This window comes from Ochotona curzoniae, unplaced genomic scaffold (assembly GCF_017591425.1).
Source record: "Ochotona curzoniae isolate NIBS_2020 unplaced genomic scaffold, NIBS_Ocur_1.0 contig_3498, whole genome shotgun sequence".
NCBI classification, from domain to species: Eukaryota; Metazoa; Chordata; class Mammalia; order Lagomorpha; family Ochotonidae; genus Ochotona; species Ochotona curzoniae.
The window spans coordinates 34,056,221-34,073,964 of NW_024465885.1; the positions used below are offsets into that span (position 1 = coordinate 34,056,221).

Here is a 17,744-nt window from a genome sequence, read left to right on the forward strand (position 1 = left end):
TTCTATTTCTGAGAAGAATGTTGTTGGGATTTTAATTGGGATCGAGTTGAATCTGTGCATTACTTTCTGTGATTTGGACAATTTGGTGATGTTGATTCTACAAATCCAGGAACATGGTAAATTTCTCCATTTTTAATGTATTATTTTATTTATTTTTAAGTGTTTTCTAATTTTCATCATATGTCTTTGGTTAGGCTTATTCCAAGGTATTTAAGATTCTTCTCCATTTTTTTTTTTTAATGGATAGTTCTTATAAGTTCTTTCTCAGTCATGGAGTTCTTTGTGCATATGAAAGCCATCAATTTATATTCATCAATTTTCTATGCAATTACCTTGATAAACTCTCATAAGACTTATAAGGTCTCTTTTCTGAGTCTTTTGGTTCTCATATGTGCAGAATCAAGTTGTCTACAAAAGGGATAATGTAACTTTCTCATTTCTAATTTGAATTTCCATAATTTCCTTTTCTTGCTTATTAGTTGTAGCAAGGGTTTACAGTTTTATGTTGAATAACAGTGAAGAAAGTGGACATCTGTCCAGTTCCAAATCTTAATTGGAAAACCTCAAATCTTTGCTCATTTAGTATAATGCTCACATTGAGATTTTCATAGAATGCATTGATTGTGCTGTGCAATATTCCTTCTATGATCATTTTGCTTAAGCATTTTAGCATGAAGTGGCTTTGGTTATATCAAATGCATTATTTGCATCCATTGACATGATTAGATGATGTTTATTCTTCATTTTGTTGATGTAGTACATCACAATTATTGATTTGCATATGTTAAACCATCCCTGTATGCCAAGGATAAATCCCATGGGGTCTGTGTGTCTCTGGTTTTGGTATTAGGGTGATGGTGACTTCATAGAAAGAGTGTGCAAAGATTTCCTTCCTTACTGCAATCTTTTGAATAATTTGTGGAGGATTGGGAAAAATCTTGAAACTTTTGTGAGAATTCAGCAATGCAACCATCTATCCAAGGCTTTTTCTTTGTTGGGGTGGCTTTAATTACTGATTCAATCTCTGTCTTTGTTATAGCTCCATTTACATTTTTAATCATCTCATAATTTGATTTTGGTAAATTATATGTGTCCAGAAATCTGTTAATTTCTTCTAGGTCTTCTGATTTATTGGGTTATAGGTAGCTGCTATAGTTCCTGTCTATTCTATCCATATCAGATATATCTGTTGTTACATTTTCTTTTCTTTTTTTTTTTTTTGATTAGTCAATCTAGTAGATATCTATTTTATTGGTTTTGACTAGTTCTTTGCACACTACCCCAACTGCACTGGTTCCTTTTATATAACTTATAGTTTTGTAATCATATTTTAAGACTGCATTAAATGGGTTATATTTTACCTGTTTTGAAAACTTTCTTCTATTCATCAGATTCAATCTCTGCCATTTTGTAAATTTTTCTATAATTGCTTGTTTCAAAAGTTTATTTTACCCTTCCACTTGGTTGCCCTCTTGTTCAGTGTGTAAGCAGTGCCTTTCCTATTTTACTTTATCTAGTAGGCTTTTGAATGGTCCTGCTTTCATGCTTGGTTTGTGTTTACTTTACTATTATTATTCTGTGTGCCTGTTTATGTAAAAGCCTGTGCTTCCACACTTCAGTTGAAATGCAAAACTGTAGCTCTAAATAGACCATGTTATCTTCTTTTTCTGTCATCAATTCCATCTATATTACACCAGAGGCACTCAAACATCTTGCACACAATGTTGTTGTATTTTATTTTGATCACTAAGCACTTCTAACAATGCAAAAGGAATAGCCCATCATATTTATCAGGTATTTTCCTTTTTTTTTCCTTTAGCACTCAGGTTTTATATTTCTTTTGATAGAATTTCTGTTCTTTTCTTCTTAAAGGAGTGCTGTGAGCCATATTTTTAAATAAAGGCTTGTGGCAGAAATTCAGCCATTTGTCTTTTCTCTGAGAATAAAATGTATTTGTGTGTGTGTGTGTGTGTGTGTGTGTGTGTGTGTGTGTGTGTGTTCATTACTAAGGGAGGATTTTATTGAACACATTTTACTTTCTTTTTTTTTTTTTCCAGAGAGGTCTATTCTTTTGTCACTCCAGATACTGTGGTCTAAGTTTAAGCCGATTTTTTATTGTCTAGGTTCTTGTCTCTTACTTAAACAGAATTTTACACACCTGAACCATTACAGCTAGCTGAGGAATACAGACAAATGTGGCTCATATTCAGGGAGAGTGAGCCAAAAGACTTAAGTCAGAGGGAAACAAGAGAGCAAGCCGGTAACAGAAAGGCTAAGAGCTCCAGTGAACAGTGCAGTAGAACGGGTGAGCTGGCTCCCTTCCCAGCATGGGGTCTAAGGGTGCTCAGGAGGGGAGTGGTTATATAGCAGTGCAACCAGGCCCTCATCAGGTTCCAGGTATGACAGATGAGTGTCATTTGACTCTCAGATGGGGAGAAAGGATTGCTTACAGGCAGGAGGTATACCTTCTAAACTCCTAACCATGAACTAGCTGTGTAGGCAGACCACATTGTAAATACATTGATTTTCTTCCATTCGATCTTCACAGTTTCTGATTAGAAGTGTGTAGTCATTTTAGTATTTCCTCTTCTACACCAAATAGACATTTTGCATTTGTCTCCAGTTTTCAAGTTTGATTACAATGTGCCTGGTCGTGATTATTTTTGTTTATTGTGTTTGGGGTTAATCCACTGAAGTTCTTAAATATGGGTATCTATTGTTAGTTTTCAGAATTTTTTTTTCTTTCTTCTCTCGCTGTTGGTTTCAGACTCCTCTTACAAGTTCCTAAAGAAATGATTATTTCAAAATCTACTTGTTGTGGTTTATTTGCCAATTTCATCCTTTTCAAAGATCTCTGTCATACTTTCTTACTCATTAGATCACCACTTTTCGGTTTCTGGCCAGCTTGTAGGGCTAGCAGGTCAGACAAATGACAAGGGAAATAGCTACAGTAGTAATGTTGGGATCAGGACCCTTATAATCAAGGAATAATCACCCTGTCTTTCAGACTAGATGTTTGAAGCCTTCCTTCTCCACTGCTGCTACTGTTACCAACAGATTTCTCTCCTGCTCCTTGGGTTTGCACTGGGCAGGCTTATCTTACATCTTTCTCACGTTGTCGAGTAACAGGGCATTTGGAAAAGAAATATCATGATTTCATAACTTATTTTTATGACAGCTTAAATTCTGGTAAGGTAGCAAGATTCCTGCTACAGTTTGATTTTCAGAGTCCTCTTACAGATTATTTTGTAGTTTTATTTGAGCTTTAAAGCCGTATTAAATAAAATGGTGCCACAGTGTGGGTGTCCTATCTTACCAGAACTGGAATTCTGGGATATTACTTTTAAATGAATTCACATATCATGATAGGGTTTCTAACTTTTTTTTTTTTTAATTTAAGCAATTAATGCCAATACTTACTGAAATTACTTTAAGCTGGTCGGTATTGATTGACACTCAATTTATCAGGCCATGTGAAGTGAGCATTAAAACACACTTTAGTATAAACTCAGAGTACTTAGTGACTTTTGACAGTTGTGTATTTAAAGAAATTGCAATTATTCTTGCCTTCAGGCTATTTACCATGGATGGAAATGATGATGTGCTTGCTAAATTTGCTATTTTGAAAAATGCAGAATCAGCTTCCTGAAATTATTAGTTGGCTGATGCTTTAAAGATTCTCTGCCTTTATCCAGCAATTTCAGGAAACCATCCAAATTTTACTACTGAGATAACCTGCTCCTCCCAATAGCTCCTTAATTTTCTAACTACACTTTCATTGCTATTATATAAACCCAAGATATTTCCTGTACTTTGATTCCTAGTATGTTCACTGTTATATATGACAGTTAGCTCAAAAACCTACCAATGTCAACATTAACATTTCACACATACGCTTGTTTTAAAATTAGCTTTACTAAGCATATTTTTATTCATTTAGAATTAATGTGGATTGCATACTCTGCAAAAGTTCTCTCACCTTCTATTAGCCATAGCAAAACAAACTTAGAGGCTTAGGAAAAGCCAGGCTTGTTCTTACCCTCAAAAACTTTCATGCTTCTGCTAAATGAGATATTTTGCTGTGTTGCCTAGTAATGTCATCTGGACATATCAGCATCCTTTGGGATTTCCCTTTGCCCCAGGGGTTCCTGTACAACCCGTTCCCTCCTGGATGGTGGCCAGATCTGTTGTCTCTATGAAAGCTTCTACCTAAAAGCAAATGCCCTTGTCAAGAAATCTGCCCAAGCCTCACCCACATCAGGTGGAATATGTACTAATATGAGGTGACATTGTTCCTTTATCTTGATGAGTTCTGAAATCCTGAACTCACTTATTGCTCAATAGATTTTTTTCTTTTTAAAATTTTTCCAACTCCCTTGACTTTGACCGGAAATTGTACACTTTAAAAAGGATGCAGCTGGCATGATGGCTCAACTGACTAATCCTCAACCTGTAAGCATCGGCATCCCGTTCAGGCTCTAGTTCATGTTTCAGGTACTCCAATTCCCATCCAACTCCTACCTGTGGCTTGGGAAAACAGCAATGGATGGCCCAAAGCCTGGGGACCCTACATCTGCATGGCAGAACTCATTGAGGCTGCTGAGTTTTGGTTTTAGATAGCTTCAGCTCCAGCCATTGTGACCATTCAGGGAGTCAATCAAAGGATTATAGATCTTTCTCTCTTTATATCCTTCTCTCCATAAATATCTCTTTTTAATAAAAAAAATGTATTTTTAAATGGGAGTGTGACTCCAGTTACACTTTGTTTTGAGAGTTTACTGCCAACATGATCCCTGGCAAATGGAGGCACCTCTAAGCTGAGGGTAGCAATTTCTGGACTGGTTATCTTTTTCTTTAGACCAGTTAGTGAATATTATAATGCTAAAAAATATTAGGCATGGAATATAAGCTAGAAAGCAAACAAAATGGCTGTCCTTATTGATGAAAACATTTTTCTTACAATCAAAGACTTTTGTATTTATTGATTGGTAATGCAAATTAAATTGGCTTTCTATTTAATTTTTTTTCTCATTGTGTAAAAACATAAAAACCAATTTTGTCTATGCTCCAAATAAAAATTTTTCACATGGACATTTAAAATAAGTTACATATTTTATTCAAAATTCTATAGACATCCAAATACAATGCGGAATTAATAAGCTGTGGAGAAATAATTTATCTCAGTTTGTAGTGTTCTATTTCATGGTCCCTTCCTGATTTATTCATTTTCTTCTCATGCTTAAATTAATCCTATTGAACAGTAATTCTATTGAGGATAATTTGAAATAGACATTTTAGTCTTTCAGTATTGACTAATAATTGATATACTTTGCCTTCAACCTATACATTTCTCTTTTGGGTAACTAAATATAGCAGTTATTGCTGTGGATATATACTATGGTAGAATTATGTTTGGCCACATTTTACAGATAACTTAATATATGTCCAATGTGTATCCTCAGGGTTAGAATTCCATGTGATGTGAAAAGGATGAGTGCTGGGGTCCGTGCGGTAGGTGTGGATGGCACGAAGGTGTGAAGAGAACAGCTCCCCTGTTTGCAGGGCTCGGGGGAGCTTCCAGCTGTTTGGCAGGGCCCGGCGCATTTCTCTCTGACCACCCTGACGCTGTTTCACCCCCTGGCTGCATGGACACTCAAGCACCCCACTAAGAATTCTGTATTCTTTTGAGGCATTGTTGTTCACCTCTGTGAGACAGTTTTTGCAGGTTTTTGCAACCGATGTGAGCTTGAGAGTCAATGTCACTGATAATGTCTTGGTGAGTGGGCCTTTGACAATTTACACACAGGAGCACAATTAAGCCCGTGCCATTTTTGGACACCTTATTGTGTGCTAATTATTGCCTCAGAATCTGGCCCAGACATATAGCGCACCTTCTGGGAAGGGGCTTGAAAATATCCTAAATATTAATACAAGTGATGGGAGTGAGAGCTGAAACCGCTATGGCAATAGATACAGTTATTGTTATCTCAAAGACTAGCCTGTCTTTGCAATTTTTTTGGAACATAGAAAATGTAATTGTTTTAGCTGCTTTTATAATTTTTAGCTAGAGGAATTAAGGATGCTTTTATTAAAGAAAAATGCTTTTGATTATTGCTTTATTGTTTATGGGGTTGTAGGGGTCTGTAATTGTAGGGGGATTTAACATTTTAAGTTCTGTTTTAGATTTTAGGTTTTTTCCTTTATAACCTATTTTCCCATTAAATGATGGGTAAATTGTAAAAGTAAAAATATAGTGGGAAAGTACTACTGATTAGTAGATAATCACATGTGCCTTGGCCTTGGAGTCCTGGCTGTTGCTCCATGGCTACTGTTGAAGAATAAACAATAGCTTGCTTTGAAGAATATGAATACAGTATTTTGCAAAATTATCTTTAGGAGCACCTGCTTAGCCTTGAAGTGCAGACAGAATGACCAAATGTCTGTACATGCCCCCTTAATTTTGAAAAGAAAAAAATAGAATAGTTGCTTGTGCAGAAGCTTGAGAAGGGTTTTGAATAAATAAAAAGGACAGTTTTTTCCTGAGCTGTTGTGAGAACGCACCAACTGTCTGTGTCTGTGTCTTTCTTTATCGCCGACTCCACGCACCCTTCCCGAGCTCCGGAGCTGGACTCCGGCAGATGAGGGATTTTCTATGTTGTCATTAATATATCACTTATACATATGGTTGATTTAGAAGACGAAGCACAACAAATAGAACTATAGTTTTTCACAAATAAGGGAAATTAAAGATTACTTTGAAGAAGTAAATGCAATGTATTGATAATATTTACAGGGAAAGAATAAAGGTGAAGGATTTTTAATGCTTGTCCTTCTGTTATCTATTAGTTTTGAACCTATAAATTGGATATAAAGCCAAATAAGCAGAATATAACAATTAATTTCATTTGGTGACTACCTTGAAAATGTAAGAAAAGGATGATCAAGAAACCACTTTAGATAATTTGGTAATATTTCCATGTTGTTTTTGTTCTTTATGTCCACTGAAGGAAACACTTAATTTCTCTAATATTAGGGTTCTCTAAAATAACATTTAATGTGTTTTTGGAAACTTTCAGTACTTTTTGGTAAACCAATAAAATGAGAAAATTTGATATTCACTTTCATGCAGTTTGATATGATAAAATAATTCTATTTCCCTCAGATAGGTTTCATTTTAAAATTTAACGCTCAACAGATACTTATAGCTATACCATGCTTTAATATATCCAGAAGTTAGGATCAAATATATAGAAACTTGTTATTGTGAAAAACAATCATGGTTCATTTTCATAAAAGGCTTATCTTAGCCTTAATGTAGGCATGATACTGGAGTTTGATTTAAAGTAGGTCAGTTGCTGTGATTGCTTTGCAAACTGAGTACCAATTGCTTTGTGTGTAACTGCCAATAATTCTCGGACCTTTCCATGGTGTTCTCACATCCACTTCCTGGATCCTTGGTGATACCACAATGCATCATCAAATAACGCTCCTTCCCCTATTCTACATCTGTCCTGTGTCACCCACTCCTGTAACTCCACTCACACCCTGTGTTAGATGCCATATGGGGGATATGTTGTACAACTGGGGAAAGGGACCTTTGGATGGTAGAATTAAAGCAGCTGATTGTATGAGGGTCAATGCCTTTTTACAACAGGTGCTCACCGCTCCTGAGTCTGGTATGACTAAACACTTTGCTTTTTCCTTCGTGTTTCTGAGTTCATCCTTTGGTGGGCATGTGGCCTCACATTGGTTTCTCACATTGATATTTTTCAGTTAAGGATATAAAGAAATCTTGATTAGATTCTGAAGCATAGCAGTATTTTAAGTATATTGATATAAACCGCTGTTCACTTAAAAAAGAACAGGGTGGGGCATCACTTAACCTAGTGGTTAAGGTGTAAGTCGGGACATCCACATTCACATTCCTCGTATCTGCATATGAGAAAACATCCTGCAATACTGTATTTGTAGCAGCACAATTGACAAAGACACAACTCAGATGCCCATTGAAAGAGCAATGGGTAAACAATATGGATAAGAAGAAGAAGGAGGGGGAGGAAGCAAGAAAAAAGAAGGAAGAAGAAGAAGAAAGAAGAAGAAAAGAACCTGTGGCACATCTACTCCAAGGAGTTCTACACAGTCCTTTAAAAGGAATGGTCACTCGAGACCATGACAATTAACTTCATGATGTTGGAAATTGTTGTTGAAGTTGTGCAGTGGCTTTTCTTGGATGGGATGATATTCCGCCAGCTCTACTTTCATACCAAGCATGGTCTCCCAATGAAACTTGAATTTATCTGGACAATAAGTTGCCGAACTTTCTACATGGTCCATACCTGCAATTAAGGAATCAGAACTGGATATGAACTGTACTAGGCAATAGTATAGAGGAATTCAATATCAGGGGAGGTGAAAAGAGGGGTTGGAGGAATCCCAGAGCCTATGAAACTGTGTCATAAAATAAAATTAAAAAAAAAAAGGAAATTCTCCTTGCCCACCACGGTGGCCTAGCAGCTAAAGTACTCACCTTGCCTACCTCAGTGGCCCCACTTCCCATCCAGCTCCCTGTTTGTGGCCTGAGGAATCAGTCAAAGACGGCTCAGAGCTTTGGGACCCTGCACCAGTTTGCAAGACCTGGCAGAGGCTCCTAGTTTCTGGCTTTGGATCCGTGCAGTACCGGCCAATGCGGTCACTTGGGGAGTGAATTAACAGATGGAAGATCTTCTTCACTGTCTTTCCTCCTCTCTGTATATCTGCCTTTTCAATAAAAAAATGAATAAATCTTTTAGAAAAAATAAGAATTAAATTATGCCTTTTGCAATAAAATGTTCCCAACTATGCTCCATGAAACAAGCCAGTTACAAAAAGGCAATGATCATATGTTGTTTCTTTTTTTAAAAGATTTATTTTCATTATTTTTTATTGGAAAGGTGGATATACAGAGAGGAGGAGAGACAGAGAGGAAGATCTTCCGTCAGATGATTCACTCCCCAAGTGAGCACAACGGCCGATGCTATGCTGATCCAAAGCCAGGAGCCTCTTCCGGGTCTCCCACGCGGGTGCAGGGTCCCAAAGCTTTGGGCTGTCCTCGACTGCTTTCCGAGGCCACAGGCAGGGAGCTGGATGGGAAGTGGGGCTGCCGGGGTTAGAACCGGCATCCATATGGGATCCTGGGCGAGGACCTTAACAACTTGCGCCACCGCTCTGGGCCCGATGATCATATGTTCTTTCTGATATAAGGCAACATGCAAAATACAAAACAAATAAATAAATAGGTGAAAAATTTTATACATACACATTCTTTTATATATATATATATATAAGATTTGTTTATCTTTATTATTGAAAAGACAGATTTTACACAGAGAAGAACAGACAGAGTGAAAGATCCTTTTGCCCACTGATTTACTCCCCAAGTGGCCACAAAGGCCAGAGCTGAGCCAATCTTAAGGCAAGAGTAAGGAGGTTTCTCCGAGTCTCCCACAGGAGTGTGAGGTCCAAAAACTTTGGACTGTCTTTAATGCTTTTCCAGGCTATAAACAGAGTGCTGGAATGGAAGTGCAGCAGGCAGGGCATAATTTGACACCATATGAGATCCCGGTTTATGCAAAGTGAGGACTTTAGCCACTAGGCTATCAGGATGGGTCCCATGCAACTTCATTGATGCAGATTAGCATACTGGGAAATTAAACTCCTTTACATTAGGCTTCTCTACCCCCAATGAAAATGTGAAATCTACCTTGACAGTTTGATACTGAGGTTTCTAACATTGCCTATATCTACAAGGTCATGATGTGTTGTGGGCTAAGGAGTTGATTAGTGCTCATTAGCCTAGGCAGGAACAATAACTGGGCTTGTAGCTAAAAACACCTGGACTAATTGAACTCATCTGTATCCAATATCCTGTTAAAAGAGGAAGTGGTGGGAAGAGTATATAAGAGGAGGTGAAGGAGCAATAAAGCGAGACTTCGCAGAGACTTCTACCATCACTGGTCTCCTGTTGGTGCTTCATCCCCAGACCCTCTCCCTGTCCACATTACTGGCTCTGCTGGCCAGAGCAAACAGCACCTAACGTGGGGCACGGCACAAGGGACAGTTTGAGGAACCCCTGGACATATGAAGGTAAGTTTAAAAGTTAAAATTTTTCAGGGCTTAAGTGATTTCATCCCCAGACCCTCTCCCTGTCCTAGGGCATGAGGGATGATGTGAGGACCCCTTGGAACTCTTGACGGGCATTAATGATCTCATTCCCAGACCTTCTCCCCATCCTGGGGCACGAGGCATAATCTGAGGGACCCCCGAAATCTGGAGGTAAGCTTAGAATTAAATATATTGCAGGGGCATATGTAAAATTTATCATTGAGCAAGAACTCGCGAAAGTGCAGATACTTAAGGAAATCACAGATTTGCTCCTGTCACAAGGCACCAACATTATGAAGCTATCTGTGATGTATCCCCATGGTTTGTTCTCCTTGTAGCCACTTTTTGTCTCTGGCACTTGGTAAAAAGTGCTTTGCCATCCCCTCAATCAGTGGTGCAACCCTTCCTGGAAAAAGTATCTGTAAGAAGGGGGAGAGGCCGCAAACCAGGGTAAACAAGGAGCAGGAACCCCAAACCAGACAAAGTCTGAAGAAACTGCATGAAGAAGATCTGTGGTTCTTTTCTGAGGAGGAGGAAGTGGAAAAGATGGAAGTGAGCTTGTCAAGAATCTTCCACCTGTAGAGCACATGCCCATAGAACGTGTGCCAAGCAAAAATCTCTTTTGGCCAGGCACAGAGCCCTCTGCACTGCCTGTGCCATTGGCACCATTAAATCTGGGTGCAGCAGTGAAAGATTTACAGGGGCAACTTCAGTGTCTCTTCCTTCAGTTGAGGCAGGATTAGCTGTATCCCTAGCTTTATGTATGTAACAACTGTGAATGTGCAAAATGTTTCCAAAGCCCAGGAACTGCTGTCTGCTCATTGCTACCAAGCTAAAGATATTCCTAGCCACGGAACAAGGTTACCAGCCTCCCCAAGTATGGTTTGTGCAGCTGCAGCAGGCAACACGTTGAGTGGCAGCCAGTGATGGGTAAGATGGATCAGGTACTGACCAACCTGAGGCAGGGACTCCATCATGCTACAGAGATTCCCGATGACGGGTAAGGCTGATAACCTGAGAGTCCACAACCTGAGACAGGTGCCTTGAAGTCTGCTTTAAAACAAAAAAGGGGACCTGTTGTGGGCTAAGGAGTTGATTAGTGCTCATTAGCCTAGGCAGGAACAATAACTGGGCTTGTAGCTAAAAACACCTGGACTAATCAAACTCATCTGTATCCAATATCCTGTTAAAAGAGGAAGTGGTGGGAAGAGTATATAAGAGGAGGTGAAGGAGCAATAAAGCGAGACTTCGCAGAGACTTCTACCATCACTGGTCTCCTGTTGGTGCTTCATCCCAAGACCCTCTCCTTGTCCACATTACTCGCTCTGCTGGCCGGAGCAGTGATGCCCTTTAATAGGGTAGTAATAGATTTGTAATTGTTACTAAAGGAATATACTGCTGTAAAAATATGGGAGGAAAGTGGTAGAGAGGAAAGAATCGAATGAGAAAAGGGGGACAGGCAGAATCCCTGTACTAACAAAACTGTATCATGAAAAATGGAAACAGTTAAAACATTGGAATACTTGGTTTCAAGTGCCAGCTCCATACCTGATAGCATCTTCCAACTAATGACTAATGTTTGAGACTGCAGTTGATGGATCAAATGATTATATCTCTGGAACCTGTGTTGGAGTCTTTTACTACATTTCTGTCCTAGTTGTCAGCAATGTGTAGGAGATCTACCTTTGCCTCACACTGTCTCTGAGCTCTTATCTTTCCCAAATAAAGTAAATTAACCAATGCTTTGTAAAAGAGAACTGGATATTTATGCTTTGTTTATTTTAATCAGTGGTTTATAATTGCCTCTCAGACAAAATACTTTTTACAGATTTAATATAGCTGTTACTTGTTATTGCATGCCGTTTTGTATGTATTTTGAACTACAAGCACTAAAAAAATATTGCAACTAGAAATACAAGTTGTTGCGATCAGCATCAACGTGTATGAAGAGTGAATGGTATTAAATCTTAGAACATAGGGTCATGTGGAACAGCAGCCATAAAACAATGACAGCTTAAAAGTAAAACAATAGTGAATCAATGCAGATACGATCTCATTGAAGCCTGATACTCATTTTGATAGTAACAATTATATAATCAAAATTGTGGGGGATTTTGCTTTTCATAATTAAATATTATGTAAGGAATATCTGCATTGTATAAAAAAAACAAATTGTTTATTCAACATCATAAGCAATGAAGCTTATATTAAAATAAGTAAAACTCTTTGGTTTTATCAAGTAAGTATTCATGGAATTAACTGAAAAAAAGTTTGCTATCATTGAGTAACGTGGCTCAGTCTCCCACTTGTTTTATTTTGTCTTCTTAGCACTTACATACAACGGTAAAATCTCTGTATTATGAATTCATGGAAGGTCATGAAGAAAGAAGCCAATTGAACCTAAATAAATTATGTTAGAACTGTGAGATGGTTTTATGTTAAAATGGTCCATGTATTCTTGCCCAGACGTTTATATTGCTTATACAGTTTAATAAGGATCAAAAAATCTGAAAATTAGATTTAAGGAAAGGTAGTAACTAAAACATTGTGATTCTTTAATTTAGCAGTCTTCTGTTAATGGGTAATCTACATGGAATATTTAACAGTTTTCAAATAGTCCATGGAAAATTTTGTGACAAAAATAGCTATATTTTTAATTTTTTTACAAAAATTTTATTTTTTTAAAGTTTGGCTTCTCATATAAATCTACATTTTTAGGAAGTATATTGCAATACCTCAACACATAGGTGTAGTATAAAGCCAACATATCAAATTAGCTTTCTGTGTCCCAATCTCTTCTTTGTGATTAAAGTCTAAAATTCAAAGAACTTCTTTTTAAAATAATTATCTATTCGTATCTTTAGATTTTACCCTTCCTGGAGTACAGTGGACTTTGTCATTTTTGGCCTGAATAAATTTGGAGGAATTTCAGGGTGTTGTTTCATCAGACATAAAAGTAACTTGAAGAGGTATTATATGATCTAGCTTATGTTGCTCATTTTTTGAGTTTTTAAGTGGGTGGAGAAAGACATGTAAGAGTTAAACTACATATAAACTTGCTGAAGGGTCTGATATTGTGTTCTAGTGCTTCAAGCTGCTGCCTGCAGCTTTGGAGTCCAGTATTGGGTCTTACTTGAGTCCAGTTGTTCCACTTTCAATCCAATTCCCTGCCAAAGCACTTGAAAAAAAAGCAAAAGATGATGCAGGTTCTTCATACTCTACACCCATGTAGGGGACTCAGAAGAAACCAATGATTGCTGATTTCAAACATCCCAATTTGGCTTTTGTGGCTAGTGGAAAAAAATAGCAGATGAAAGATTTCTGTCTCTCCATTTCTCCCTTTCTCTTACAAACAAGGAACAAATTACGGATTATGACTACTGAGCATAGTGAAATCAAACTGTCAAATATTCGGTCTAATACTGAAGCACTTGGTTCTCAGTTTGGAATTCTTTATGTGTATGCAAACATTTAACTCTAAGGAATTTTATGAGAATCCTTTTTCACATGCTTCTTTAGTGGGTTAATGTATTTATTGTATCATAAGTATATTAGTAGGGGTCTTGGGATTACATATACAAATGATAAAATATGATGCAATGCATCTTTATTAACTACAACTGAAGGAAAACAGGATACAGAAAATCAAGACAATGTAACTAGAATTTAGAGTTAATATATGACAAAATCTATGCTTTGTGACACTAGAAATAAGCTATTTATTGGCAGTGAATCTTACCATACAGCTTAAATCTAAATTCATAAGCACAGAAACTTGTTGACTACATTTAATTTGAATATATGTATCAGTCCCAATTCCCATCATCAATTGTGGTAACACAGCATCAATGCTGTACTCAATGCAACTATAGAGATATTTTATTATAATCACATTTCCAAATGTCTGTATTTTGCTTTGCTTAGTATATGTAATATATAAATATATACATGATTAGTTTTGGAAATATCATTTTTCATATTAGACTCCAGATCGTGGAAGTATATTCTGAACCAGAATGCGTTCTTTACTTTGAAATGTAACTTGTTACAGATGTTAATGTTTTGTTTCTTGCACTTCAAGAACATTTTGAAACAGGTTCAAATTGTGCAGCACATACAGTTTCTACAATGTAATTTGCTAGAGATTGGGAAACCCTAATTTTCAAGTTGGATTGTTCTTGAAAATCTGTTTTCATACTTTCTATGACTTAAGCACTTTCTCTTCAAAAAATGTTCTGCAGTTGCTTGAAGAAATTAAGTGCAGTTAATCAGAGAGAATATTATAATTTGACATTTAATTTGAAAGCCTTGTCATGAAGCAGTGAATGATTGCTTGTGATATTACATATTGCAAGGAGAACCAAATGGGGAATACTTTCATGTCAAAAGTACATCTTAGTATCTATGAAAGTCAAGGTGTCATTGTCTTTTTGTCAGATATGTTTCATTATATATATTTTGTGGAATTTAGTCTAATTTGACGTATTAAAATAGCAAAACTATATTACAATGAATTTATTCAACTCATTGAATAATCTAGTGGAGAAGGCTAGTGGCCTTTAATTTATTTACTTTGAAACTGAAAGTATCTCATTCATGAAATGGCTAAAATGAACTATCAAGTTTCACATTTTAACAATTATAAAAGAGTGAAACAATCTAAATTGTATAGGTAAAAATATTTTCATGTCTGCTGACTCTACGTTTTGTCTCTCCTCAGTGCCACCAGTGATCACAATGCCTCAGAAATCTTTTAATGCTACAGCAGAGAGAGGAGAAGAAATGACACTATCCTGTCGGGCATCAGGTTCTCCAGAACCCACCATCACCTGGTCCAGGTAGCTGAAGCAGCCATATTGCTGAGTCTTCTGTCCATATCTAATACATGAAATGATATTTTAGATCTTAATTATTTTGGTGAGAAGAAAAATCTTTGCTTAAGACTAACACATTTACTTAACTACAGTTACGGAAAGAGATGGACACACCTATATACACAAACATCTTCCATCCACAAATTCACTCTCCAGATGGAAGCAATAGTTGGGACTGGGTAAAGATGAAATCAAGAACAAAGAGCTTAATCTGGGTTTCACACATGAAAGCCAGGACCTCATAGGAATGCCAGGACAGTTGGATCATATTTTGCTACTTCTCCCAGACCATAAGCAAGGGTCTGGATGGAAAGAGTGGTAACTAGGAAATAAATTGACATCCACAGGTGATGCTGGAATAACAGGAAGTATCCTAATGCTCTGTTACAATGCCAAACCTAAATAAAACATTTCAAATTTTAAAAATGTAAGAATTTTCATTAAGTTGGCTAGAATAATTATTAAAGGAAAAAATAGGGTGAATTTGCTCTGTTTTTCTGAGTCAAAGACTGAACCACAGCTTTTCTAATGAAAACTGATGTGGGGGTGATATGATTCAATCATTTTATGGTAATACCTACATTAAGTCAATAGATCTCATATTATGGCTGATTTCACTGTACAAAATCATGTTAGAATGTGCTTGACATTCTATGTGCGGGCTATATTTCATGGCAAGTACTAATTATGTTGTAAAATTCCATGCATTTGTTATATGCTTTTTTTAAAGTTCTTACTGAATGAGTGGACTTTATATTCTACACATATTTTGATAGTTTATTCACAGGTTTCAATTTTTAGTTTGATTCCCATTAAGGTCAATTGAGTCCAACTTCTATTTTCTAGATTATAGCTCAATCTCCTAAAACAAGAAAAATCTTGTAAAATTACAAATGCTCACATATATTTGTAAAATCATTATTTGGTATAATTAATTCATATAGCATACTCATGTAGTGCAATAATAGTCACAAAAAATTTGAAAGCTACCTCCTAGGATTCCAGAATCTCATGAGTACTAGTTTGAATTTTTTTTTAATTTACTTATTTTTATTTTTAAGTCAGTTAAACAGAGAAGAGACAGAGAGGAAGACCTCCCATCAGTTGATTCACTCCTCAAGTGGCTGCACTGGCCAGAACTATGTCTATCTGAATCAGGAGCCCAGAGCCTCTTCTGGGTGTCTCACTTGGCTGCAGAGTCCCAAGACTTTGGGTTGTCCTTGAATGCTTCCTCAGGACACAAGCAGGGAGCTGGATGGGAAGTGGGGCCACTGAGATGAGAACAGGCTGCTATGTGGATCCTGGGGCATGCAAGGAGAGGACTTTCAGCCGCTAGGCTACCAGAGTACTAGTTTGAGCCTGCCTGATCTACTCTTGATGCTGCTTCCTGCAGTTGCACCTAGGGAGTTAGCAAAGGATGGCTCAAGTGATTCTATCACTGCATCCCTGTGGGAGATCTGGAGGAAGCTCCTGGCTACTGGCCTTCACTTAGCCTGTTCCTTCGCATTCTGTTTAGGTAGAGTGAACCAGTGGGGGAAGATTTCTACATGTCTCTTTTGCAACTCTCAAATGAATAAACAATTCTTGAGAAAAATAATTTGGACAAAAAGAAAATGATTTAGAGAAAAAAGAAATTATGCTGAATACAAAATTTGCAATATTAGACTATTTCTTATTCTATTCCAGCTGATCATTTAGTAATATTATCATTAAACTTCAGACTTGTTCATCTTAGTTATATATTCAGTATAGCAGGTTGCAGTACATAACATTAAAAGAGGAGTGTTAGGTCCCGGCACAGCAGCCCAGTAACTAAAGTCCTTTCCTTGCATACACCAGGATCCCATATGGAGGCCAGTTCTTGCCCCAGTTGCTCTACTTCCCTTTCACCTCCCTGCTTGTAGCTTGGGAAGGTGGTCAAAGACTGCCCAAGGCCTTGGGACATTGAACCCTTGTGGGAGTTCCGGAGGAAGCTCCTTGCTCCTGGCTTTGGATCCGCTCAGCTCTGGCCATTGAGGCGATTTGGACAGTGAGCCAGCAGATGGAAGATCTTTCTGTCTCTCCTCTCTGGACTACTGACTTCCCAATAAAAGTAAATATTTTTTAAAAAGTTTTTGGTGTTTGATATGCATATTCTTCTGTGACCCACAGTGGTCTCTTTACAGGGGATTAGTCATTAAGTATTCACCAGTCATTAAGTATTCACCACAGATGATCATCCTAATGTCCCAGAGGCTCCGATTTACTGACACAGACCCTCAACAACAACATATCTAATTGCACACCAGATTACTCCTTTGGTCATACAAATATGTGCAACCTCTAGGCTGAAAGTAGGAACACAGAACTCTACCAGAACCTTCCACCTGGATTTCAGGGGCACACACCCATGTGATGTGAAAGTCCAAAGCTGTGGTTTAATTTACCATGCCATACATCACATCTTCTGTAACTTATTTCATTATTGTCTTTAACATTTTGAGCTTCATTTTCTCTTCCCTTGTGTTTGTTATTATATTATTCTGATTTAAGCAGAGATGTTTCCTTCTGAACATTTTTAATGATACACTATTTCACATGGGATATATTCATTTTCTTCAGTTTATGTACCACTAAAATTTCTGCATGAAACTAATTGTCTTTTTTAAAGATTTATTTCTTTTTATTATGAAGTCAGATATACAGAGAGGAGGAGAGACAGGAAGATCTTCCGTCCGCTGATTCACTCCC

The 17,744-nt window shown here is 37.3% G+C and overlaps 1 protein-coding gene across 2 annotated transcripts in view; it reads left to right on the forward strand.

Moving 5' to 3' along the window:
• The window catches only part of NCAM2 (neural cell adhesion molecule 2), a 459,908-nt gene that overhangs the window by 295,534 nt on the left and 146,630 nt on the right, over positions 1-17,744 (forward strand). For both annotated transcript variants that reach the window (XM_040980862.1, XM_040980863.1), the window contains one exon: positions 14,861-14,978. In XM_040980862.1, coding sequence (XP_040836796.1) covers positions 14,861-14,978 — 118 coding nt within the window. The remainder of the gene's footprint in view (positions 1-14,860; positions 14,979-17,744) is intronic.